General features: G+C 41.3%; 2 protein-coding genes across 6 annotated transcripts in view; both read left to right on the plus strand.

Moving 5' to 3' along the window:
• col4a6 (collagen, type IV, alpha 6) overlaps positions 1 to 12844 on the plus strand; it is a 141939-nt gene extending 129095 nt beyond the window's left edge. For all 5 annotated transcript variants that reach the window (XM_039610141.1, XM_039610140.1, XM_039610143.1 and 2 more), the window contains 19 exons: positions 437 to 607; positions 1385 to 1528; positions 2101 to 2223; positions 2717 to 2898; positions 2976 to 3039; positions 3688 to 3762; positions 4197 to 4304; positions 4412 to 4522; positions 4652 to 4723; positions 5480 to 5599; positions 5691 to 5807; positions 6003 to 6164; positions 6293 to 6391; positions 6509 to 6661; positions 8708 to 8824; positions 9170 to 9361; positions 9462 to 9633; positions 9739 to 9853; positions 10002 to 12844. In XM_039610141.1, coding sequence (XP_039466075.1) covers positions 437 to 607; positions 1385 to 1528; positions 2101 to 2223; positions 2717 to 2898; positions 2976 to 3039; positions 3688 to 3762; positions 4197 to 4304; positions 4412 to 4522; positions 4652 to 4723; positions 5480 to 5599; positions 5691 to 5807; positions 6003 to 6164; positions 6293 to 6391; positions 6509 to 6661; positions 8708 to 8824; positions 9170 to 9361; positions 9462 to 9633; positions 9739 to 9853; positions 10002 to 10262 — 2558 coding nt within the window. In that variant the 3' untranslated portion in view covers positions 10263 to 12844. The remainder of the gene's footprint in view (positions 1 to 436; positions 608 to 1384; positions 1529 to 2100; positions 2224 to 2716; positions 2899 to 2975; positions 3040 to 3687; positions 3763 to 4196; positions 4305 to 4411; positions 4523 to 4651; positions 4724 to 5479; positions 5600 to 5690; positions 5808 to 6002; positions 6165 to 6292; positions 6392 to 6508; positions 6662 to 8707; positions 8825 to 9169; positions 9362 to 9461; positions 9634 to 9738; positions 9854 to 10001) is intronic.
• A 659-nt stretch (positions 12845 to 13503) lies between these two features.
• ankrd46b (ankyrin repeat domain 46b) lies at positions 13504 to 24326 on the plus strand. The gene is made up of 4 exons (XM_031757737.2): positions 13504 to 13679; positions 17685 to 18027; positions 22946 to 23104; positions 23426 to 24326. The coding sequence occupies exons 2-4, from the start codon at positions 17717 to 17719 to the stop codon at positions 23640 to 23642; spliced, it is 687 nt and encodes a 228-aa protein (XP_031613597.1). The 5' UTR covers positions 13504 to 13679; positions 17685 to 17716; the 3' UTR covers positions 23643 to 24326.
• Positions 24327 to 24594: the final 268 nt, after the last annotated feature.

Here is a 24594-nt window from a genome sequence, read left to right on the forward strand (position 1 = left end):
TCAACCTGACTTAAATGCTGTGTTCAGCTGTGCATGAATTAATTTCTGTAAACCTTCATGAACTGAAGTAACGCTATCAAGAATATTGAGCCAAGATTATTAGAAAATGATGTGACTGATAAAATCATACAGAACATTATCAAGTTATTGTTGCTAAAGGTGGTGCTAACTACTATTGAATCATGGGATGTACTTTTGGACTACATTATCGTGTCGTTTAATTTTCTGTCAAATAAATAATGAAATGGTGTAGAATGAAACGTGTTGTCGTTCATTTGAGGTTGTATTTGTGTAATTTTAAAATCTGGTAAGCACCCGAAGACTGCATGCTTTTCCAGATAATTAGCCAGCAGCCATTTTTCCATATGTCTATATGAATGTCAGATTGTTATCAGTGTTTTGTTTTTCTCACTGTCTCTTCTTACATTACTGGCAGGTTTCCCTGGTCGGAAAGGAGAGAGAGGAGACCCAGGTTTCCCAGGGCCTGCTGGGATGAAAGGAACTCCCGGAAGACCTGGTACTCCTGGGTTACCAGGAACAAGGGGACGCCCCGGTTTACCAGGACCAGGAACTATAGCTGGAATTCCAGGAGCACCAGGAAGAAAGGGTCTGCAGAAGTTGTTTTTTTTCAAGGCCACGTTTGTCATTTTTAGTAGTGTTGTGTTAGATGTTGATCATGACTTTAATGACTATGATGATGGACGGACTGATCCTACTAGTTGACTCCCATATTATAAAGGCATGGTTGGGGAATTCATATCACCATTGTGCAAATATCAGTAATATGGTCAATACTATAATCTAATGATCTCATCAAGTTTTTTTTGTCATGACCATGGTGTAGTGGTGAACAAGATTCCTTTTTTAAGGCTTTTCAGGGAGTTTTTAAGCCTGATAACAATGAATTACAAATTCTGGTCAAACAACTCCAAGATATCTCACAGTGTTAGTAGAAGCCCAGATAATTAGGTTAGACAATATGTTTGCATGATTTTTAGGGCCAAGTGCAATGACCTCAGTTTCATCAGAATTTAGAGGTCATCAAGTCTGTATGTCTTTAAGACATTCCTGCCATTTAACGTACACTTTTGCAGGTTTGTGTCGTCAGGCTTCGAGGATAGATAAACCTGAGTGTCATCTGTATAACAAAGAAAATGTGTGCTATACCCTGGAATGATGCTGCCTAAGGGAAGCATGACCTCTCAGTTAATTTTTATTCTTATTAGTTTGCACAAGTTAGAGCCAACCAATGATGGAAAAAGGTTTCACTTTTTTTCTCTGCTTCATATGTTTCAGTTACCTGTCCAGTATTACTGACACTGTCACTGCCATTGTGCTTTGTTACAGATATCATAATAGTGACTAACTATCTTAATTTCCACAGGTGACAGAGGCTTCCAAGGAATGATAGGCTTCCCTGGGTTCCCAGGACGTCCTGGCAGCTCAGGATTTCCCGGAGTGAAAGGACAGCCTGGAGTGCCTGGAGCAAACGGACGCCTTGGGTCGCCTGGATTCTTTGGAACTAAAGGTAAAATGTCCCCAAAAGGAATAAGTATGGGAATACTGATCCTGGGAGAATAAAAGAATACATTAGCTATGCTAATACTACTCCTTGAGGTTATCATGAGGCAAACTGTGTGACATGGTTACGCATGGCTACAATTCCCCCACTGTTGGTTTTGTTCCCGCCTAATACTTGGCTCTGTCACAAGAGTATCTCAAGGGCAGTTGATACAAACAATCTTCATTACATGAACAAGTCAGACTTTATTTTTTAATGGCATCCCAGATATTTAGTTTTTGTACATTTGAAGTCCATTTGTCATTTGGCATTCCCATTGGTTGGTAGGTTTCTGCAGGGCTCACACCATTAGATGCTCATCCTAAAGTTTGGGCACCATGAGAGGTTTTTCACAGACTGTGTTTGGTTGAACCACCACAACAACTGGCTCTCATGATGGGGACCCCTGTTTTGGAACCACGTCTAAATATATCATCAAAATTCTTTCATTTTGGTTATCTTTCAGGGCCAAGAATTTATCAGTCAAGTAGCATGAACTGTGGCTTTGGACCAACATTCCTCTGTTTTTACTTTGGCAGGTGACAGAGGATTACCTGGTCCACCCGGACTTCCTGGTAGACCTCTTTCATCTCAGCTTGTAGAGAAAGGAGACATCGGAGACCCTGGAAGACCCGGATTTGCTGGCTTTACTGGACCCAGAGGTAACATAGTGCTTTGCTTCTTTCAGAACGTCACTGGATTATCTGAAGGGCATAAATTAACTTCTGGTGAATTTTAAATCATTTAGAGAAGAGATTCATATTTGTTAAATATTTTTTAAAATAAGAATTTTTTTCATAGATGAGGAATTCAACATTGAATTGGTGGATGAAGCATAACTAGCATTTAAAATAATATCAATTAATATCAATTGCGTCAGGAAGAAAACAATAACTGAGGCACGCCCTTCTACATTAACCATAGTCTGTGTGATTAGCAGCACTTCAGAAGGTACTGAGAGGACCAGCACAATAAAGAGGGCCAGGGCAGTGACTCAGATTAGTGGAAATACTGCCTCGCAGACAGAGAGCATCTACAGTTGCCTGTGTTGGGATACCTCTCAGCTTAACAGCCAAACAAAATATCATGTACTGTGCTCTTAAAGAACATCCATCACCTTGTGTTACAAACTCCGAACTTTCTCTGGGTTAACAGGTGACAAGGGTCAGCCAGGTGCACCTGGTCGTCCAGGACGACCTGGAGTTCCTGGTTTCCCTGATCTGAGTAAAGGGCTGCCAGGAGAACCTGGCTTTTCTGGGGAACCAGGACTTCCAGGCTTCTCTGGACAAAAAGGAGAATCTGGAATTATCGGATTCCCCGGCACTGTGGGACCAAAAGTAAGAAAAGATGCATATACATGTAGCAAATTTTGCCACGCAGAGATTAAAATTCTGATGTTTGTTTGTTTTTTTAGGGCAATGATGGCTTTCCAGGTTTACCTGGAAGACCTGGAGAAGTTGGTCGGCCTGGTGCCAAAGGTGAGAGTACATATTAGGGCTGTTCGATATGACGATATGCATCGGACGATGATATGAAAACATCTGTATTACACTATCATTTGTTTCGTTGTGTCGCAAAATCAACCGTTTACGGCAATATTGTAGTGACTATATTAATTTCTTAAAGTTCTCACTTTCTCTTATATTTAAAATAACTGCACTATGCATGGGCAAGCGACTGTTTTTATGCGTTGTCGTTAGCAACAACAACGGTAAGCCCAGTGTGTGGCTCCGCCGTCTGCTTTTTTTTATTTTCCACATAAACCTGTCACAATAAAGCTCTTGTTCCGACTTTTCAAAATAAACTGACGTGATGATAATATACATTATTCTCAAACATCAAATTTTGGAATATGCATCAAAAAAAATACCTAAAATAAGGTACACGACACCCAGCTTCACGCAAGTCGAGCTGCCCGAGATTCACAGAATTTACAGAAAATGTTAAATGTTTGTGATTTATATCGTTGTCGGCACGATAAATGTCTTATATCGGGATATGAGATTTTGGTCATATCGCACAGCACTAGTACATATGAAGTCTACCATCAATGATAAACATCTTCTTTACATCTGTTCATAATCAAATGCAAACATCCATTGACTTAAATGTTTTTTTTCTCATAGGACTACCTGGAGAAACTTTTGGTTATCCTGGAGCACCAGGACTTAAAGGCCGGCAAGGAGATTCAGGGATCCCAGGTAAGACTCACCTTACTCGGTTATGGCAAAACTTTAATTGTCATGACAATTGATCAGCAACCACTGATCAATGGCCATGAGTATGATTCACAGAGAGTTGGGGAACGGCTACAATCACAGCATTGTAAGATGGTGAAAGATGTACCCTTAGGCCCCCTCCTCAATTCAGAGATGGTCTTTCGCTTTTCAAATCTCTGTAAATAAAGAAAAGCATCCAGCAGCACATCACTTGCTGCGTTGTTGTTGTCATATTTTATACAGTTGCTGACATGGATCAGAATTTACATTTCCTTTATGTTTTATTTTTAGTAAAATAAATATATTTAGTAGGGGTGAATAAATTCTTAGTACTGGGGGGGAAGCTTTTGGGAAGATCAGAGTTGGTCTCCAACCACTGATTCTGAAGTTTTAAAACATTTTAAATATGTCAACAGGCGACCAAGGGAAAGTTGGTGAACCTGGCGATAATGGGTTTCCAGGAAATCCAGGTTTCCTCGGACAGAAGGGGATTCCTGGTGAACAGGGACGTTATGGAATAATGGGTGAGTAACACCTAAGAAAACAAAGTCCTGTTGCAGTAATTCCTTCATGACTTCATAGAGATTTGTATTTACAGAAAGTGTTGAGATGTAGTTTTTCTTCTCTGCAGGCTCTCCTGGTTTCCCTGGACCAAAGGGTCAGCCTGGATTGCCAGGAATAGGAAGGGGACTGGATGGGGTTCCGGGTTTGCCTGGATTCCCTGGAAATCGTGGGTTTAAAGGTGAAAGGAAAAAAGAAAATCCACTACATTCATACACTAATCTTACAATGATTTTTTCCAAATGAGGTTAAAAATTGCCTTTTCCAGTGTTTTTGAATGTTTGTTTGTTTTTTATTTTTGTTGTTTTAGGTTTTCCTGGACCTCCTGGTTTGGATGGACTTAATGGCTTAGCAGGACCTAAAGGCCTGCCTGGAAACCCAGGCAAGAATCACATTTAACACAGCAGCTGATTCTATACTTCATATGGCAGTCTATAGCCATGTTTATTTCACAGCTCACTACTCACTCAGTACTCAGTAAACAACATGAGTTGTATGCTAAAGGTAATCTTAGCATGACCCAGTAAGAGTAGATGAATTCCTAGGGCTTCATTTTGGGGTTAAAGGGGCAATTGGGAAGCAGAAAATTATAGTTAATCGAGGTCTTTATGTCTTTAAGACATTCCTACAGTTTAACTAATTGTTGTGGCGTATCTGGCTTCAGTTGGGTGTCATCTGCATCACAGTGAAAATGTATGCTGTACCTTCTCATGATACCCTCAAAGGAAAGCATGTATAATGTAAATAGAAGTAGTACTAGCACAGAACCCTTTGGAACTCCATGCTTATTGTGGAATTGTGGAAAAGAGAAAACTTTGCTAATCCCATTGCTTCAGACCCCCTCAAAAACCTGCTGAATTGCTCTGTATTCCAATGGCCATGTGAGAATTTTTTGAACTGTTTAAAAATTGAAATGTATCTAGTAGTTATGGCTAGATAACTGAGGAAAGATGAGCAGTTTTGAATATTGGCCCTTTGTGTGTCTGCAGAAAAGGAAAGTTCATTATTCAAAGCTGTGAGGCATACAGCTTTGGCAAAGCTCAGCCTTTTCACCCTCTTCATCGGGGTCAAAATACTTCTGATTGTTTTAGGCTTGCAAAGACGGAAGATTTAACAACTTTATTGTTTTTGAATCTAGGTGCAATTCTGGGAGGTAGCCCTGGCCCTTCTGGTAGTCCAGGGTTGAAGGGAGAAAGAGGTGTTTCCCAACCTGGTGTTCCAGGGTATCCCGGCCAAAAAGGACAAAGAGGAGAACCAGGTGAAATAGACTTCAATGAAATAAAAAGGTGCAGATTCAATGTGCAGTAATATATATAGAAATAGATTATTTTTGTCTTTCTGTATGTCAGGTCCTTCTGGATTAAAAGGGAGCCCTGGTATTCCTGGACCTCCTGGACCCATATCAATAGAAAACTTTCCTGGACCTACAGGAGATGCAGGTCTCCCTGGACTGGATGGACAGTATGGTAAATACATTTCCTTAATCAATTTTGATGATTTTGTTTTCCATTCTCTTCTTTTTTTGCATTTTTTCTTTTTTCCCTTTATATTTTCCTTTACTTTTCTATGCTTAGTTTTTCTTTATTTTCTCTTTAACGTTAATTTATTCAACCTTCCTTGAATTTCATTTCTCTCTTCCTCTCCTTTTTTCTTTCTTACAGGTTTCCAAGGTCCTCCAGGTCTTCCCGGCCCACCTGGTCCAGGCACAGCTCAGGGAGACAGAGGTGACCCTGGTCTGCCAGGCTTCCCAGGGACCCCTGGTACAAAGGGCGAACCAGGATTACCTGGAGGCCCTGGATTCCTTGGCAGACCTGGTTTAAAAGGTGGAGTATGCCTAAAATACATGGCATGAACTAAAAATGCTGCTTCTACATTTCTATGTTTGTTCCTATATGTTTTCAATTTAAAAAAACAAAAAGATAAACTGAAATATTATATATTTGCCCTTCAGGACAAAAGGGTGATGGTGGTTTTGCTGGAATTCCTGGTGTCAATGGTTTTAGAGGTGACCCTGGTTTTCCTGGAAGCAAAGGAACGGCAGGAATTAGAGGTAGGACAGCATAAATCTTTTATTTTCCCCCAATCTTTTTCCCCCAATTTCTTCTTAATTTTCTTCTATCTTTTATCTTTCCTTCATCCCTCTTTTTCTCCACCCTTTCCCTTCCAGGGTTTCCAGGTCCGAAAGGTTTGCCTGGAATCATATTTCCAGCTTCACTGCCGAATGGGCCATATCCACAAGGTGATCCGGGTATACCTGGTGAAAGAGGAAGCCCTGGTAACCCTGGAGAGCCTGGTCAGTCTGGTTTTCCTGGGCGTAAAGGTGAGTTTGAAGGCACAAAAAAAGTGTAAATTTATGAATTATATCCATCCATCTTTGCATGCATGCATCCATCTATCTGCTCCCACTTATCCTGAACAGAGTTATGGGGGCAGCATTATAACAGAGACATCCAGACTTCTTTCTCCTCAGTCATTTCTTCCAGCTCTCTTGGGTGGGTACATGAAGGTGTTCCCAAGCCAGCCAAGATACATGATGCCTCAGGGCCCTCACCGAGAACTCACCTACGAAGCATCTGGGACGAACCTTAGTCAGATGCCTGAACTCAACTGGCTTCTTTCAATGTCAAGGAGTAGTAATGGACTTCTCCAAGTTTCTTCCAAGTGGCTCAGCTCCTCATCCTCTCTCTAAGGCTGAACCCAATAACTCTTGAGAGAAAGCTCATTTCCACCTCTCGCATCTGCGATCTGATTCTTTCGGCCACTACCCAGAGCTCTTGACCAGGTCTTATTCATGAGTAAGAGTAGGAATGTAGATTGACCAGTAAATTAGCTCTCTCTTTATTGTGATGGACCAATGCAGCATTCACATCACTGCAGATGCAGCCCGAATCCATCTGTCAGCCACCTGCCCCTCTCACCCCTCACTTGTGAACAAGACCCAGAGATGTAAGAGGGAAAGTACCCCAAAGAGGCACTCCAGGCTTTTCCAGCTGAGGACCATGGCCTTGAACTTTGAGGTGTTAATTCTCATCTATCCGTGTCTCTCTCTGCCGTAAACTGCCCCAGTCCGGGTTGGAAGACATTGCTTGATGAAACCAACAGAAGGTGGGATTTGAAGATCCAGGGGACCAGGGGCTCTGCCAAATGTTTCCAGCACACCCTCACTGTCTGTTTGTGTGTGCCTGTCCTGTCTAAAATTCCAGCCTGCCACCTGGTCCAGCTCGTTCTAACGACAGCTCTACTCCTCTCTTCACCCGAGTCTCCAGAATATACGGCCACATATCTGATTATGCAATTACAAAAGTTGATCATTGACCTTCGGCCCGGGAAGTCCTAGTGCCAGGTCCACTAATGGACTCCCATGTACTCGAAAATGGTGTTCAATAAGGGTAAGCTGACGTTAGAGCAGAAGTCCAATAACAGAACACCTTTCGGGTTCAGACAGACTGTTTCTCCCAGTCACACTTTCCCAAGGTCACACTGTCATTGTCCCCAAAAGGACAGTGAAGTCACAAAGTGGGGTATTTTCCAGCACCCCACTCAGGGAACCCAAGAAGGCTGTGTACTCTGAACTATTGTTTGACACGTAAGCGCAAACGACAGTCAGGTCCCATTCCCCGAACCTGTCGTCCTTTGGAGAAAACACCCAAGTGCATGTACCCAGCCAAGGGATTGCAAGTATACTCAACAGCTCTCACCAAGGGCAGCTGCAGAGTGGAGCAAAGTACAACACCTCTGCATGAAACTGTTTATGAACCCAACCTGTGCATTGAGGCAAGTTCCACTATATCAAGCCGGTATCTCTTGGCCTTAATGACCTGCAAGTAATGTGTCCACAGGAAGGCTGGCCTCATGGGCTAAACCCTGACCACCATTCACTTGCTGACAATGTTCTCCTCTAGGCTTGGCTCAAGCATGGGGCCTTTTTAACTTCAGTCCAGCCAAGGAACAATGATCCAAATGGTTTGCATGATTCAGACTTAGTTTACCCTTTTCACCCAGAATAAGTTGCTTTGGGAGAACATACCAGAGGTAAATTGCCACCAACAACATAGCTTCTAGGACACACCAATCCCTCCATCACAATAAGATGGCGATGGAGGAGCATTATCCTTCTTATCCTGCAGGAAACAGGAGCTGTTTGTTCAGCGTAGAATAAGCTAGTTAGCTTCCATTCAAATGCAAACAAAATGAAAGAAGGCAAACGTTTTTAATATAGAGTTTTAAAATCTATTTTCCCCCTACATCAATATAAATAATATGCAGATAATCTTCCATGTTTTAATGTACAGAGAGAAAAAAACAATAATAAAGTGAGAAGATGAAAAATGAATGCTATGCAGTGTAAAATATTCTCCTGCTGCAGGTACTGTGGGTAACCCTGGTCCATCAGGTAGACTGGGCAGGACTGGAGGTCCTGGTTTGCAAGGACCTCTTGGGGATCCCGGACCTCCTGGTTTCCCTGGATCCCCTGGAGCACAAGGTCAGGATTTTTGTTTATCTTCGACCATTTTCTTGTTTTCCACAGGTTCTGAATAAGCTGATGACAAATAAACAGTTTTCTACTGCAGTTTGTTAAAAAGAAACAAAAAAAAAACTTAACAAAACCATTTTTTATTAAATTCTTGCCATACTCACCTCTTAGTGTTTTTATTTGGACCAAACACTCATTTCTCTTTTCATAGACTGCAGCACTGATTTTACTTTGTGTTTATATTTTAAAAGTAGTTGCAGTAACATTTTGTAAGATTTAAAAGTAGTAATAATAATACTTTTTAATAGCTTATCACTTCTAGCATGTTCATTTTCATTCCCCCATCTTCTTCAGGGTTACCTGGTACAATTGGCCCTCCCGGCATTCCCGGCAGCATCGGCCGCAGCCACAGCATCGGCTACACTCTGGTGAAGCACAGCCAGAGCCCCCAGGTTCCCATGTGTCCTCAAGGCATGGCCAAACTGTGGGAGGGCTACAGTCTGTTGTATGTAGAGGGACAGGAGAAAGCACACAACCAAGACCTCGGTATGAAAACACTCTCAGGCTCTTATGAACCATAAATACTAGTTATAGCAGTCTTTGTGTGGCACAATTAAAGATTTAAAACCTGCCTTTGTCTCTTCAGGTCAGCCGGGGTCGTGTCTCCCCAGGTTCAACACGATCCCCTTCCTCTACTGCTCGCCCAGCGAGATTTGCTACTACGCTAGCCGCAACGATAAATCCTACTGGCTCTCCACAACCGCACCCATACCCATGATGCCCGTGGAAAAGGAGGAGATAAGACCTTACATCAGCAGGTATTGTACACTGTGTTACTTTAGTCAAGCTGCCTATCATTTGTATAGTTGTATACATGTGCATACAACTAATGAAGCTTTCATCTGATTATATGAATAACACAGGTGTTCAGTATGTGAGGCTCCATCTCAGGCAGTGGCGGTCCACAGTCAGGATATGACAATCCCCAGCTGTCCTCCCGGCTGGAGGAGTCTCTGGATAGGATACTCCTTCCTAATGGTACGTAGTTAATGGCAGCTTCTACCAAACAGATTTAGACCAGCAATTAGATGAAGAGATTATTTCTCCCCATGGTTCTATATACTGCCAAATTGTCTTCAGAGATGTCATATTTTTTTTTTAAAATGTCCTTTCATTTCTGACACAGCACACAGCAGCTGGCGCTGAGGGCGGCGGTCAGTCCTTGGTGTCTCCCGGCTCCTGTCTGGAGGACTTCCGGGCGACTCCGTTCATCGAGTGCAACGGCGCCAGGGGCACCTGCCACTACTTTGCCAATAAATACAGCTTCTGGCTGACAACCGTGGATCCCAATAATGAGTTTACCTTCTCGCCAAACAAGGAGACGCTGAAGGGAGGCCAGGAGCGCTTCAGAGTCAGCCGCTGCCAAGTGTGCAGCAAGATCTTGTAGTAGGCAAAGGTGAAAGATGGAGGAGTGAGGCGGGGAAACATCAGGAGGGGATTCACTAACATTTCAAGAATTTATGATGGAGGATGAGATGGATTTAAAAAAGAACACGTGACTGACTGAATGGACCTTTCTCCTGTGCTGTGATGGTTTCAGAATCGAGTCGAGCAACATCGACCCCATTTTGAGAGTTTTTTTAATCCCCTGTAGGAATGAATGGCTTATAAAATAAAAGAAGAAGAAGCTGGAGAGAGGAGGAGGAAAGAGAAGAGTTCCAGTGTGAGCGATCTTCTCGAGATTATCACTGATAATGGTGCTATTGTTTATGTATGTGTTTATTACGTGTCAGCTTTCTTGTGACAGATGTCAGCGAGAATCATTCTGGGCTACCTCGGAGAGTGCCCCGCCCCCATTTAGCAAACCAGTGCCCCGCACACACACATTAAGCACCCAATTTAAACGTTATCAGCTCAGGAAGTTGGCCGTTATTGGTTCTTATCGCTCCCATAGATACTGACAGCAGGCAGGAAGTCTCTTACACCAGCTCTGTTAATGCTGACTAGTGGAAAGCCATGGAGACGGGCTGATTTTCCGTGAACTCATTATTGCTGTTCAGTTAGTTTTAAGGCATAGACAAGCATAAAGTATTTGTAATCTATGAGAAAGCTCAATTTTGAGGGCTACCTGAGATTTTACTACAATGTTATTCATATCTACATAAGCTCAAACTGGGTAAAGCCCTTTCTGCACAACTACGGGCTACAGAGACTTCTGACTGTCATATCTATGGGACAGACAAGCCTACAAATGCTTTTCAGTGGGCTGATCACGTTTGAAGTGCAGAGCTTGATGTGAGTTGAGAGTAAAATTACAGATTGCTGGTTGATTTTAAGGTTTTAAAGCGAGTTTGCATCATCTTATTGGGCTGATCAGAGCAAAGCAGATGTAAAGCTTCCTTGAAATCCCATCTTTGGGAAGATGACACCTGTTTTCTTCTTGAACTTTTTATTCTACGGCAGTTTAGCACCACGAAGGTGCCCACTGTAAACACACTGAGGATTTTTTCATGTGTTGCATCAGTACCTGCAGTATATTTGATGTCGGTCACTTCGTTATTGGTTTGAAAATCGACTTGCCAAGACATGTGACTTGCTTGAGGTAAAAATGGTGTTGAAGCTATCCTTTGTTTTTAAGTTTTTGTGATATTTGGATTATTTTTTGGTGCCTTACAATCGGACGCGTGAATCAAAGGAGTTTTAGCTTCATGCAATGATTAAAAAATCTGTGGAAAACTATAACTCATTAGCAAATTATTTGTTGTATAAACAAAAAAAGACCAGAAGTATTTTGTTTATTGGACTCCAACAGAAACTATGATAAACAAGCAAGTTTCATTTCTTTAAGTGCTGGTTTTCATCTAGAAGGTGAAAAGCATCATCTGTTTGGGGAACAGAAGGAACTTAGAAACAATCCAAAGTATTCCTAAACATGTCAAAGTCCCAGCGTAAGCTTCACGTAAGCCTGTGTACATTTCACAGTGGGACTCTCAGGTTGCTGCTACGTTACCGTTAGTATGACTTTAAAGGTCAAGTCAGATTTTTTTGTGCAACAGCTGAAATGACAATAGAGAGCTGTTGTTATTGCACTGATGTGGACACAGATGGTTCAGAACATCAGAGGGGCATTTAAATCTCCACCTCCACTCTCACAGGTTTTCTCTATGCTGCGACCAAACAAGTATTTCTTTTGATTACATCACACTTTTTAAGGCTGCCATTCGCTTACATTTTGCAAAAAGAAACAAAACACACGCTCTCTGATAGATGAGTTATTGCTGTACATAGTGCTTACTGTATTTTTCAGCAAATCATGTTAGCGCAAAGGTCTATGATGTTGTTACTCAGTTATTTTCTTTTCTTTTGTTTTGTGTCCTCGGACAGGTAAGAAGATGGCAAAAATTCTGTGCCTTTAAATATAGATTTTGCAAAAACAAATACAGAAACACACAAAAAATGAGAAAATGTATCATGTTTTTGCATTAAATTTGGTCTTCCTCTGAGTCAAACAGGTTCATCTGTGCTTGGACAGTGAAAGCGACAGCATGACTTGTAACTACGACGACCTCTAGCACGTCTCTCTCTGCTGGTAGCCCTGACTTTAACGCTCTGCCACATAGTACATTTTTGTCTGTTTTGCTTGTTTTGTAATCTAGATTTGTAATTACTGAGTCATGACACTATCCCCTGGTTTTATTTACTGAGATGTGAGGGAATGGGAAGCTAATGATGTGTACATTAAATTTTATGGAAAGGAAAACATGCCTGTGTTTTTATATGGGAGATATATTCACCGCTGATGATTTAGGATGTTAACAGCACATTTTATTGCCAGTTTGGACTTCACCGCACGTTCAGAGCCAAATGGAGAAACACGCTTTAAGAGCCCTGAGTGACAGAAAAGAAATGCAGTTTTCCTCAAAGAGGATCCATAACAAATCAAAAGTGGCAACGCAACATGTCTGTTCCTGTAACGTGTGTTTCTGTGCTCACACACTTTGAAATAAAGTCTCAAAACTACTTAACAAATGCATGTTTTGTTTGTTTGTTTTTAGCTCAACATGAGGAACTGAAGTGAATTTATATATAAAATCTGTATTTTTTTTTAGGTGGCTGTTGTGTTTGTGTCTAGTTGTAATGTTTGGAGTCAGACTTCTGGGTCGCAAAACCAAATGTTGCTGCCAGTGGTACTGGTTCATTTCACAAAGTGGATGTAATAGAGCAATAGAAGATACAGTAAGGCGGTTGAAACATGAGCACATTTGGGTGTTCTGATAGGACAATGACTCCAAACACATATCAAAACTGTTTTTAGAATAGATAAAGCAGGCTAACCTTTACAGAAGGGATAGGCCTTCCCAATGCCTCCATGGTCCAACTCAGAAAACCAACAAGCTTTAATTAACTCTGCCATGCTGCCAAGAACAGTGGGAAATCCAGCTGGAAGTATACGGTTGTTTATGGCTACCAAAAGCATCTTACCAAAGGACATTAACCCAAAGCTTAGTGGAGGAATATACTTTTGACCATGTGTGGACTAGAGAAAATCTTGTGCATCTGAATTCCTTTTGTTGCAGTGGAGATAGATCACAAATTCTGTTTCTGCCTCTTAGTTTTTATTCACGTTAATAATTTTTATATGTTTCTATTTAAAAATGGAATAATACAACTCAGATAGATAGATAGACAGATAGATAGATAGTACCTTAGCTCCAGCCCAGTAGGTGGCGGTAATTCACCTTATCGACAGAAGAAGAGGAAGAAGAAGAGGAACTCTTTTTAGCATAACAACAACATTTTTAGCAGCATTAGCTCGCAAAAAAGCGAGGAGACTTTTTTCTTCTTATTTGGGTCCTATTAACAGGTAGGTGTATTAACAGAGGGCCGTCAGAGAGTGTGAATGTGCAGTCTGTTACTCTGTGTGCTTGTACGGTCGGCGAATCGCATATTTGTGAGCCGTTTCAGCTATGTGCAAAACGTTAGCTCTCAGGCTAACGCTAGCTCCTAACGTTTTATTTAGTGGTTGTGTGCAAAAGTCACTGCATGCAAAGAGTTGTCGAACAGGATGAAGATTAAGGTGTGATGATGAGGATGCAGTGCTGTTGGATTTTTCCTCTTTGGTGAAATAGTTAGTCGACAGCCTGCTACAGTTTTGATCTTAGCTTTTTTTTTTCTCCAGAAAACAATGACTCTACACATTCATGAAAGCTGATTTCTCGAGAGTTTTTTTGTATTCTGCTCGTTGCATCCTGTTAATGACAACATATACTCGGATACAGGCGTCATTGATACTTGTGGTAACGAGCGGTGTGCACGGATGGGTCCAAATACTCAGAAGATTAGACATCGAGATGTGTGTCGGGTTTCTTTACTAAAACTCATATTGAAATCCACAATTGGTTTGGCATTTCTTGAACCCCAGAAGCCTAGAAATACATGCGAGATGTACCAAGGTTACATCAGTTGTTGTTTTTTTGTTTTTTTTTTAAAGATCTGAGGAGGTTCATTATATACAGACTTGTCTCGTTATTAAGGGTTCAACCTTCAAATGGATGGTGACCTCCACAGTCAACAGTGGGATCTGTTGACTGTGTTGACCCATACCCACGTTCTACAAGCATCTTTGGGATGTGGTGGAGCGACAGATTCTCATTATGAATGTGCAGCCGACAAATCTGGACTGACACTCAAAGCCATTATACAACATGCCTCATTCATACAAGCACTTGCTCTATCCTTTGAAATGCTTTCTATCTAACATTCGCACACATTCATACTCAAATAATAATAATGGATTGCATTTATATAGTGCTTTTCGAGACCCTCAAAGCGCTTTAGAATTCCACTATTCATTCACACACACTGGTGGAGTCAAGCTACAGTTGTACCCACAGCTGCCCTGGGGCAGACTGACAGAAGCGAGGCTTCCATATCGCGCCATCGGCCCCTCTGGCCAACACCAGTAGGCGGTAGGGTAAAGTGTCTTGCCCAAGGACACAACGACCAGGACAGAGAGAGCTGGGGGATCGAACCGGTAACCTTCCGGTTACAGATGAGCTTCCCAACCCCCTGAACCACGGTTGCCCCAAATGGATGCATTGGAGAACAGCTTGGTATCTTGCCCAAGGATACACGCAGACTGGCCAACCTTCCAGTCAGTAGATGATCTAGTCTACCGCCTGAGCAACAGCCACCCCATACAGTGTGATGGGGTTACGGGTGCTGATCATGCAAATGTGGACCAGAATGGTTCCAGCAGCTTGTTAAATCTGTGCCACGAAGAAGAAAATATTTTTTTGTGTGTGTTTTTCTATTCTTTAAGTGACTGTTGTGATTGAGGTCGAGCCCGTTGTCCAAACAATTGCGTTTTGACCTGGGCTAAAAGTCGATGTATGAATCAACTGTTATTACTGTTGACAGAGGCCAAGTGGAGATAATCTTGCACAAGAGCACAAAGGAATTTGTGCTTTGATGGCAGAGTGATAAAGTCACAGCTGTGCAGTCACAGCACACATCAGGTATAAATAAACAGTGCTGAACAGAGTGCAATCAGTGACTACAGGTGTGTGAGTGAGAGGTTGAAATAGTGTGTGTGAGGTCAGCATACAGGCAGAGTAGAGCCAGTGTGACTCATTCAGGAGGTTGGATTTAAAAAAAAGAAAAGCAAACACCCACAGTGGTGTGGACCATCATTTGATCTGTGAATACCTGGTTAAAGCATGTGCTCGTCTGTAGCTGTAATGCTTAAAAATATAAGAAAGATCAATTAAAAAGTTGGAACTGAACAGCAACAAGATCCACCTTTTGATTTCTCACAGATTTTTACACTGGCTGCTATCAGAGCTACTTTAACTCTACTTAACATAGCAAGGTGTTAAAAATGTTCAGCTGGTGAGCCGGTGTGAGTTGTAGCCTCAGGAGTTGCATCCAATGTGGTCTTCTGCTGCTGTAGCCCATCTGCTTCAAAGGTTGATGCTCTTTTGTCTGCCTGTCCAGAATTAGTCAACTCTGCTCATTTAAAAAGAAAAAAAGAAGCTAGTCCACTCCATGTTTTGGGAATAACTTGTTTATTTCAGCCTAGTTCATTGGACGGAAAATACTCTACTTCGGGTTTTCAATTAATCCATGAAGGGTAAACAAACAAAGAAGTCAGAAGTTTGACAACAGCAACGAAGCAAAGCCAAGTCAACTAGATCATCTAGGTAGTGTGCTTATGGTGCTGGAGCAGTGTTGATCGATTCATGGTCATACCTGCGACTTGACTGTGTGCTGATTGATCTGACACAAGATTCACTACACGTGGAATTACTATGACCCGAGGTCCCAAAATCGCCTAAGGTTGGCAGAAATACAGATCTAAAGGACAACTTCATGCTGCTACTTTTTCCAGCCCCCCAGAAAACACACAGTGCCTGGTAGACCCCATGAGAAAGGCTTTAATCGGCACTCGTACGGCACCAAATCAGAATGATCTTACTGGCTGACTGCCTGTGGGGCCTGGAGGTCCGTACAAATGAAAAAACACAGAATTTATTTACAAAAAACACATTTAAAATAACAAATCTGGCACTCGCAGCAAGGTGTACCTAATAAAGTGGCCAGTTAGTGTAAATAAAGCTGTTACACACAGACTCTGAGTTGAAAGTTAAATAAGTGCCCCATAAATTCTGCTAGTGTTACACTCCTTGACTTCAATATATCTTAATTTATTTGAATAATTTTCTTTAAAAAAAACCCCAAAAAACGGGGAAAATACACAAATTTGTAATTTTGGACGACGCTGTTGTCGGCATTTTTTTTTTTTTTTTTTTTTAAACCTTCAATAAAAACTATGCATAATAAACCTTAAGTCAAAATATTCTTTTCCCCTAAGCTGCTCACAGAAACTTTGAATAGCTGCATTTACAGAAACGCACAAACTGGACAAAAGGCGTCTTCTCAGGAAGCCCGTTCATTATAATCAGAAGTTTTGGAACAGCAAACCAACAAACCTTTCTCTGGTATTTATCTGTTTATAAGTTACTATCCAAAGTCTGTGCTGAAGCCAGAGGACTGCTTAACTCAGTGTGTGTGTGTGTGCGCTGAGCAGAGATCTGTGAGTGTGTAATGAACTTTTAACGCTTTCATAATGAAAGAAAAAAGAAAAATCTTATGAGCTATGTGATTTTTCTGCCACTAGGTGGCAGTACTCGCTGTCTGAAAGTGAGAGAGGGGAAAGACCTGATTCATCAGAAAAGTGTGGTTAAAGATGCAAAGACAGAAAACAGGGAGTTTAAATGTGTTTGATAAATGTGCCTTAAGAGTTGGCAGATAGACTGGACCTCATTGATCCTACGTTTGCCACTCACTTGACGCTTAATCTCGAAAGGCCAGCCGAGTAATCAGGTTCACACTTTAAATAGTTGTCATGCCAGTTAGACGAGAAACAAATGAGGTGCAGTGACTTTAACTCTCAGATGAGGCAAGAAAAAAAAAAAGGAGGAGGATGAGCAGAAGAGGATTTGGATTGTGATGGAAATCCAAGGAGAGGGAGCAGTATTCCCAGTCTTAAACTTGAATCCTTTTCTTTAAAAAAGCAGAGAGAAATCTCTGACGCACACAGTCAGATGGGATGAATAAAGGGATATTCTGTAAATAAAGTGAGCATAAATCAGCCCCACACTGTTTACATCTGTGCCAGCATGCTCCAGTCCTCCTCTCCTCTTCCAACACTTGCCGGTCAATTTACACCACCCTTCTTTCTAACAGGGGAGAGAGATGCAGGGAGGTGGAGTGGGGTTGGAGTACTTCCAGAGGGGGCTCAGCATGCATCTTAACTTCGGCATTTAGAAAACATTTCCACATTTTGCCTCTTTGTTCACCGTCTCAGGTACGCTGGAATTTTCCGACACCCACTCGAATATGTCCTATGTCTTCATCAATGACTCGTCGCAGACCAGCGTGCCTCTGCTGCAGTCGTGCATCGATGGAGACCTGCCCTTCGCCAAGAGGCTGCTAGAGACCGGATGCGACCCCAACATCCGCGATAACCGGGGCCGCACCGGCCTCCACCTAGCCGCCGCCAGAGGGAACGTGGAAATATGCCGCCTTTTGCACAAGTTCGGGGCCGATCTGCTGGCGACGGATTATCAGGGAAATACGGCGCTGCACCTGTGCGGCCACGTGGATACGATACAGTTCCTGGTGTCCAACGGGCTGAAGATCGACATCTGGTAAGAATTCAGAGTTCAGGTGATAACAGTGAGCTGTTTCCATCCGGAGCAACTTAATGTTCTCTCTTTTTAACTCCAGTTTTATTTCATGTATATCAACTATTCAGAATCATTTAATCATGCATGATTCACGTTGATATGGTAGAAGCTAAAAGACGCTTTCTTTCCATATGCTCACTGGAGCTTTTTCCTTGACTCGGTGCAGAGCTTGGTGCACAGCTTGGTGCACAGCTTGGTGCACAGCTTGCTCCCACACAGTTGCTCTGCGTGCAGCTCGTGTAACTCCTGCTCAGAGGTAAAGGCAGCTTCTTTCTGCATAACTTGTGGCCGACTTTGATTGATGTGTCATAGTGAAGAAGTAGTAAAACTGGGTGTGGTTATGCATTTTAGTTAACTGAAAATAAAATAAAAGCGTGTTTTTAAAATATATGAAGGAAGTGTTAGTTTAGTTTACCTGTCTGGTGAGGCTTTGGTTGCTTTGGTATGTGTGGTGTAGTGAGACTGTTTGTGTTGTAATACCCTCTCTGAGCAACTTACATCTGCCCTTTAGAGATTTCTGAATGAATGAAAATAGCACTAAACTCAAATTAAACAGCAATGAGCAAAGCTGCTCTAGAGATGATCTGAATCCACAAAGAACTGACAACAAAAAAGAAGCAATTTAAATTTATTAGGAAAAACCAATTTAAAATTAAGCAGATGGGTGACAGCAGTACCCTGAGAGCTGTACAATGCACTTCAGTACAGCATTATATGCGACAGTGGTGCAAAAAGATTAATATACTGCTCTTTATTTACATATTAACAATGCTGCACAAGTGATATGACAACTTTTGTGTATGTGGAAGTTGCTTTCATGGTCCTGGTGGGACAGATGGAGAAGACCATTCATACTTTTCTCCGGCTACAACCAGAGATTTAAAATTCTTGCAGCAGCTCCCCCACAGTCACAGCAGGTGCTTGAGCTCTTTCTTAGTGGGTCTGGTTAGTGGCTGTTCAGTAGCTTAGTTACTCTGTCACCCCGTGGTATTTCCCCAGGACATATTTAATGAAGATGCAGGAAACACTGACAGATCACACCAGAACGCTACACTGTAAAATCTAATTAGTTCCCAGAACTCAAAAAAATTATGGAAACTCGTTGCCTCAAAAAAATTGAGTAAAGCTTAGCTAAAAATGACTAAATTAGGACAACTTATTTATTTTGAGTACTCTGTACAAGCTCATTTGTTCCCAGAACTCAAAAAAATTGGATCAAGTTTACGTAAGATGACCAAGTTAGGGCAACTTACTCATTTTGAGTACACTGTACAGCCTTGTTAGTTCCCAGAACTCAAAAAAATTATGGAAACTCGTTGCCTCAAAAAAACTAAGTAAAGCTTACTTAAGATGACTGTTAGGACAACTTATTCATTGTAAGTCTGCAGTATTAAGAATAACTTGATATCTCTGACTGTGCAATACTAATTGTTTACCTACTGACAAACATTTCAAGTTCAACTAAATGAAAAAACAATTTGTGGTAACCTGAATATGATTAAAAATAATTAACAACAATTTTTGTAATGATGTTAAAATGAGCCCAACTTTTATTTTCAAACACAACAAAGTATAACAGCCAACATACTGGACACTGTTCTGCTGAACAACAAACAATTATAATCTTACAATGAAACAAAGTCTCAAATGTAATTATTCTGAAAATAAGTTTAGGCCTACCACAACTTACTTATATAATCAAAATAAAATATTTATTGTTCTGTCACAAGTGCAGTCTCTAATTTAAACAACACATTTGTTTTCCATTCCAACACAGGAGCTGGAATGTTGTATTATTTTAAGGATGCTTGTTTCCAGTCCAGGCATTACTGCCTGAATGACTATCATGGATCGAGGTGATCCAAATGTAAGTGCAGAAGAAAGTCTTTAACTTCCCTTAAGTACAGTGGCAGTGGATGTGGGTTGGAGATGCAATGAGCTCGAACCTGCAGGCGACCATCTTCACTGACCACACCATCTGTGATGGAGGACTCATCGCTCCTGCTGTCCTGCAAGCAAACAATCATATTTTTTGGAACATGAACTTAATTGCTTTCTTAAAACATTTTTTTCTGCATTTGGTATAAAACAGACTCCAATTTAGACAATCTCAGGCTCCCACCCCACCGGAGAGGCATTCAATGTCTCAAATTGTCAGTCTGGATAGCCCTGAATACCACCCAACATACAATAATGTCATGAAAGCATCATTTTAAAAAGGGCTATGCAAACATGGCCAATAACTTTCATTCTAATGATGTGCAAAATGATTTTGGGCACAAAACAAATTTTGCTGTTAGAAAAATTGCAGACTTCACTATATACAGTGTAGACCCTCTAAACTAAGTTTGGGGGATGTGATCTTTCAAGAAATGCAGACCAAACTGTTGTTGTTTGTTTACTTACACAGCATGTCTTGTAGAATTAACTGTGGTCACCAGCAACAGCATCGTGCAGTCATATCTCAAGTCTAATAACAGAAGACAGGAAAAGATCAGTAAAGAAACAACTTCCCCAAACCAAAGCACAAACAAAACAATAAGTAAAACAGGCTGATCTAAAGTATGATTAAAGTTCAGCCTGATTAATATAAATGTCACTGACAGTTGCTAATATATTGAAAACCAAAATACTTACTGATGTCTTTCTGTCCAACAGCAGGAGTGCTGGTCCCGAGCCTCAAAGACAGTAAGAAGCAAGCAGAGGGAGAAAAAACAGAACATTGATTTGATCCTTAATGGCTGTGCAATCATTGTAACATAGAGTTTGCTTATGTTGTTAAATAAAGGCTAGATTTGACATTAATAGATGCCACAGATGTTCAAAAGCTGCCACAAAGCATGAAAAAAAAAATAGACGTCTCCGAAAACGTCGGAGCATTTTTGCAAATATGTGATGTCTTGATAAATCGAGCAGATATTTGAAATTTACACAGCTACATTCTCACCTGAAAATATCTTAAAAGTTTATTTTGTGACCCAGAAAAAGTAATAAGTTTTTTAGCCGCGCTCCTCCGCATTGCTGCGCTTACAAGTACGCACAGGCTCCGACAACCGCGGCCGACAAATGCGATCCTCCTTTTCCCCAGACTACCCTTTCTGGGTTACAAAATAACCTTTTAAGATATTTTCAGGCGAGAATGTAGCTGTGTAATGCTCAAATACCTACTTAATTTATCAAAATATCACATATTTGCAAAAGTGCTTCCACGTTTTTGAAGAGCTCTGTTATCCACCCCCCACACCTACCCCACCCCTAACGGCTGCACCTCCCGAAGAATTTTGTCTGGGCTCTTATCTCACTTATTTATTTCAAACGATCAACAGAAAATTTCACCGACATAGTTTTATGTAAGGTTTTTAAGGCTGTGGTGTTAATTTTTAAGTAACATGAGCCCAGCGGCAGCAGCAACGCTAAGCTAACACTAACGAGCTAGCAAGATTTTAAACCTGGTGCTAAACTAAGTGAAGCCACAAAATCAGTTTGAATAAGAGTAAACATTTACTCACCAAGTCAGTGTATCAGGTAAAGATCCACATCAATGACAACAATAATATCTTGAGCTGACGCTTCTCCAGGTTTGCTCAACATATTCCATAAAAAATGCACCGTGAACATGCGGACTGATCCGAGAGGGAGGAGGACGGTAGTCACGTGGCATTTTCAAAACACATCTTTCATCCTTCCGCACTGAGAAGCAAAACTTCCAGCTTACTTAGTTTTTCTAAGTTAAGACAACTCAAATAAATGGAGTTTATCAGCGTTTTTGCATAAAAAGTACTGGTAACTTATTTAAATTGAGTTCTAATAACAAATTGATAAAAATTGAGTTCAGCCTATTTAATATTTTTAATTAAACACAATATTACATTTTACAGTGTATCACCAGAACGTAATGCTCTGCATCACTGCCCTCACACATGACTTTGTAAATTCCCATCATATCCGTGTCTCTCTGTGTTTATCTACAGCTGCTTGGCTTTTGACTCTTGTAGGTGTTTCCTGTTTAGCGTACCCCAACTTCTCTCATTTTGCTCTTTATCAAGTAACTTGTGAACAAACTAAAGCTGAATATCTGATGTTTCTCTGGGAGACTTTAAAGCTCTGATAAATAATCCTGTAACTGAAGAGTGCAATAAACCAGACTTTGTGTTTTTACTGGTACTGTGATATCGCTCCCCAGCAGACACAAACATGATCTCGTGAGTATGAACACAACAGGAAGTCTCTGAACTCTTCATGCATGTAAATCTAAACCAGTGTTTCAAAGTGTCCAGAAACATCTCTGTCAGCTCTTTTTTTGTCCACCTAACTGAATTGGACATAGTACACATTTTGCTGTGTGTGTTCAAATGCTTACAAGATGAATGCTAACAGATCTCAGTCACCCAATGGCAAACACAAGAGATGGAAACATGCTGCTGCTGCTGTGCTGATTTCCCTCCTTTTAGACTGTTAGACTTGTCCAAAAGATGAAGCTGCCCAAATATGACACAAACACTGTGCTTTTGCAGGGAATTTTTGGAGTTGTGAAATTGTTTTAATTCACTAAATGAGGTCATCACTTAGTGCTATGAGTTGATGTTACATAAATCACCCATACCCACGACAAAGCAAATACCTGGGCCATCTGACTCATTGTTTGCTGGGATTACTGAAAAGGATTCAGTGCTTTCAATTTTCAGCTGAACTTAGCAAAAACATTAGCTTTTAATTCCACTGTGCAGACTAATCATATTGTTTTTATCAGCAGGCTACATGTGTGACGCTAGTTATGTATGCACAGTTGTGGAACAGCGTATTCACATCATGGAGGTTTCCTGGTTCAACATGTGTGTTGGATAAAAGAAATAATATATTCCTTTTATTATTACTGCAGTAACCACAACGGATCGACTCCTCTGGTGCTGGCGAAGAGGCGCGGAGTCAACAAGGATGCTATTCGTCTGCTGGAGGGGCTGGAGGAGCAGGAGGTGAAAGGCTTCAACAGAGGAGCCCACTCCAAACTGGAGACCATGCAGATGGCTGACAGTGAGAGGTGAGCAGAGCTGCAAGGAGAGAGGGTGGAGAACCAATCAGGACAGATCATGCAGTCAAAGCATGATCTGTCCTGATTGGCTCTCCTGCAAAGCAGGGAGAGTTTCAAGCAAGACTTCACAGCTTTAAGAGCAATAATACTGACCCAGAGAACTGTTCTGTGCCTGCTTTAAATTAGACTTAAAATGAGATCCTCTGGAAGGGTTTATCTTCATTTTAGCTCCTACACTGATTGTGGGTTTTTACAGCTTTACCACAGAAAAAAAGGAACAAGAACAGAGTTACACGTGAGAGATAACAAACTTCTCTGTGTGTGTCTCAGTGCAATGGAGAGCCACTCCTTACTGAACCCGAACCTGCAGAGCACCGAGGGCGTCCTGTCCAGCTTCAGGACCACCTGGCAGGAGTTTGTGGAGGACCTGGGCTTTTGGAGGGTCCTGCTGCTGCTGGTGGTCATCGCCCTCCTCTCCCTGGGCATCGCCTACTACGTCAGTGGGGTCCTGCCTTTCTCCACCAGCCAGCTGGAGTTGGTGCACTGAGTAAAGGCTGGGAAGAAGGGAGGTGAAGAGGCAGTAAAATAAATGAATGAAGGTCTGCGTTCAGCTTTGTGTGTATAGAACAAAAACCTAGTTTTGGTTCTTTGTTGCCCACATTTGATCCTTTTTATTGTGGTCTTAACAACATCATATGATACTGTTAGTAAAGAAACGCAATTTAAAAAATATTATAAATATTTTTAGGTGATTAACGAGAGAGGACGGTGACTCAGAGACTTCATGTGTGGCCTAACAACTTGACTCATTGATAAACTCATTTGCTCTTCCTCACACTTCTCATGTCATCCCTGTTTGCTCTGTTACAAGCTGTATATTGCTGATGTTTTGTATCTTTTCATTGTTTTCTCCTCACTTGTTATTTATTCAAATGTCTTTGGTATGAATTTTTCCCTCGCTGTCTTTATTTCACACAAATACCTGCAGCCTTTCTGACTGGAAACAGTTTTGTCAGGATAACAGAGCCGACTGCAGAGAAACACCTGGACTGAGTTTAGATGAAGCTTCAGGTTTAACTGTGGGATTATGGCAGCAGATTAATGCTTCTTACTTTGTTGTATATTCATTTTATCTTAATGTGCTTTTGTTAAAGGTTTTCAGTGTTTATTCCATCAAACATTTGAAGTCATTTAATGTGCAAAATGAATAAATTCATGACTGTAATCTGCATCAGGTTAGAGCGTCACTTTGTTACCAACTCAAAACTTTATTGGCACACAGCAGCTGACCTGAGCTTTTTACAAAGAGCAAAGAAAACAGGAAAGACTGTAAATCTGTACAAACGGGCAGGATTAGTAATCGCTGTAAATGAATATACATGCAGAACATGCTCTCACCAATGGGGGAAAACCTTCAGGTGTTACTGATCTTTGATTATTCAGCATTTTAATGATCTGGGTGACGGTAAGAGAGATGTTACAAAGAAAAACAAGCTTGA

This window comes from Oreochromis aureus, linkage group 3, assembly GCF_013358895.1.
Source record: "Oreochromis aureus strain Israel breed Guangdong linkage group 3, ZZ_aureus, whole genome shotgun sequence".
Classification (NCBI taxonomy): Eukaryota; Metazoa; Chordata; class Actinopteri; order Cichliformes; family Cichlidae; genus Oreochromis; species Oreochromis aureus.

Coding starts and splice junctions, on each gene's coding strand:
- ankrd46b (XM_031757737.2), top strand. CDS start 17,717: ATGTCCTATGTCTTCATCAATGACTCGTCGCAGACCAGCGTGCCTCTG. Junction 18,028..22,945: donor GGGCTGAAGATCGACATCTG/GTAAGAATTCAG, acceptor TTATTACTGCAG/TAACCACAACGGATCGACTC. Junction 23,105..23,425: donor CAGATGGCTGACAGTGAGAG/GTGAGCAGAGCT, acceptor TGTGTGTCTCAG/TGCAATGGAGAGCCACTCCT.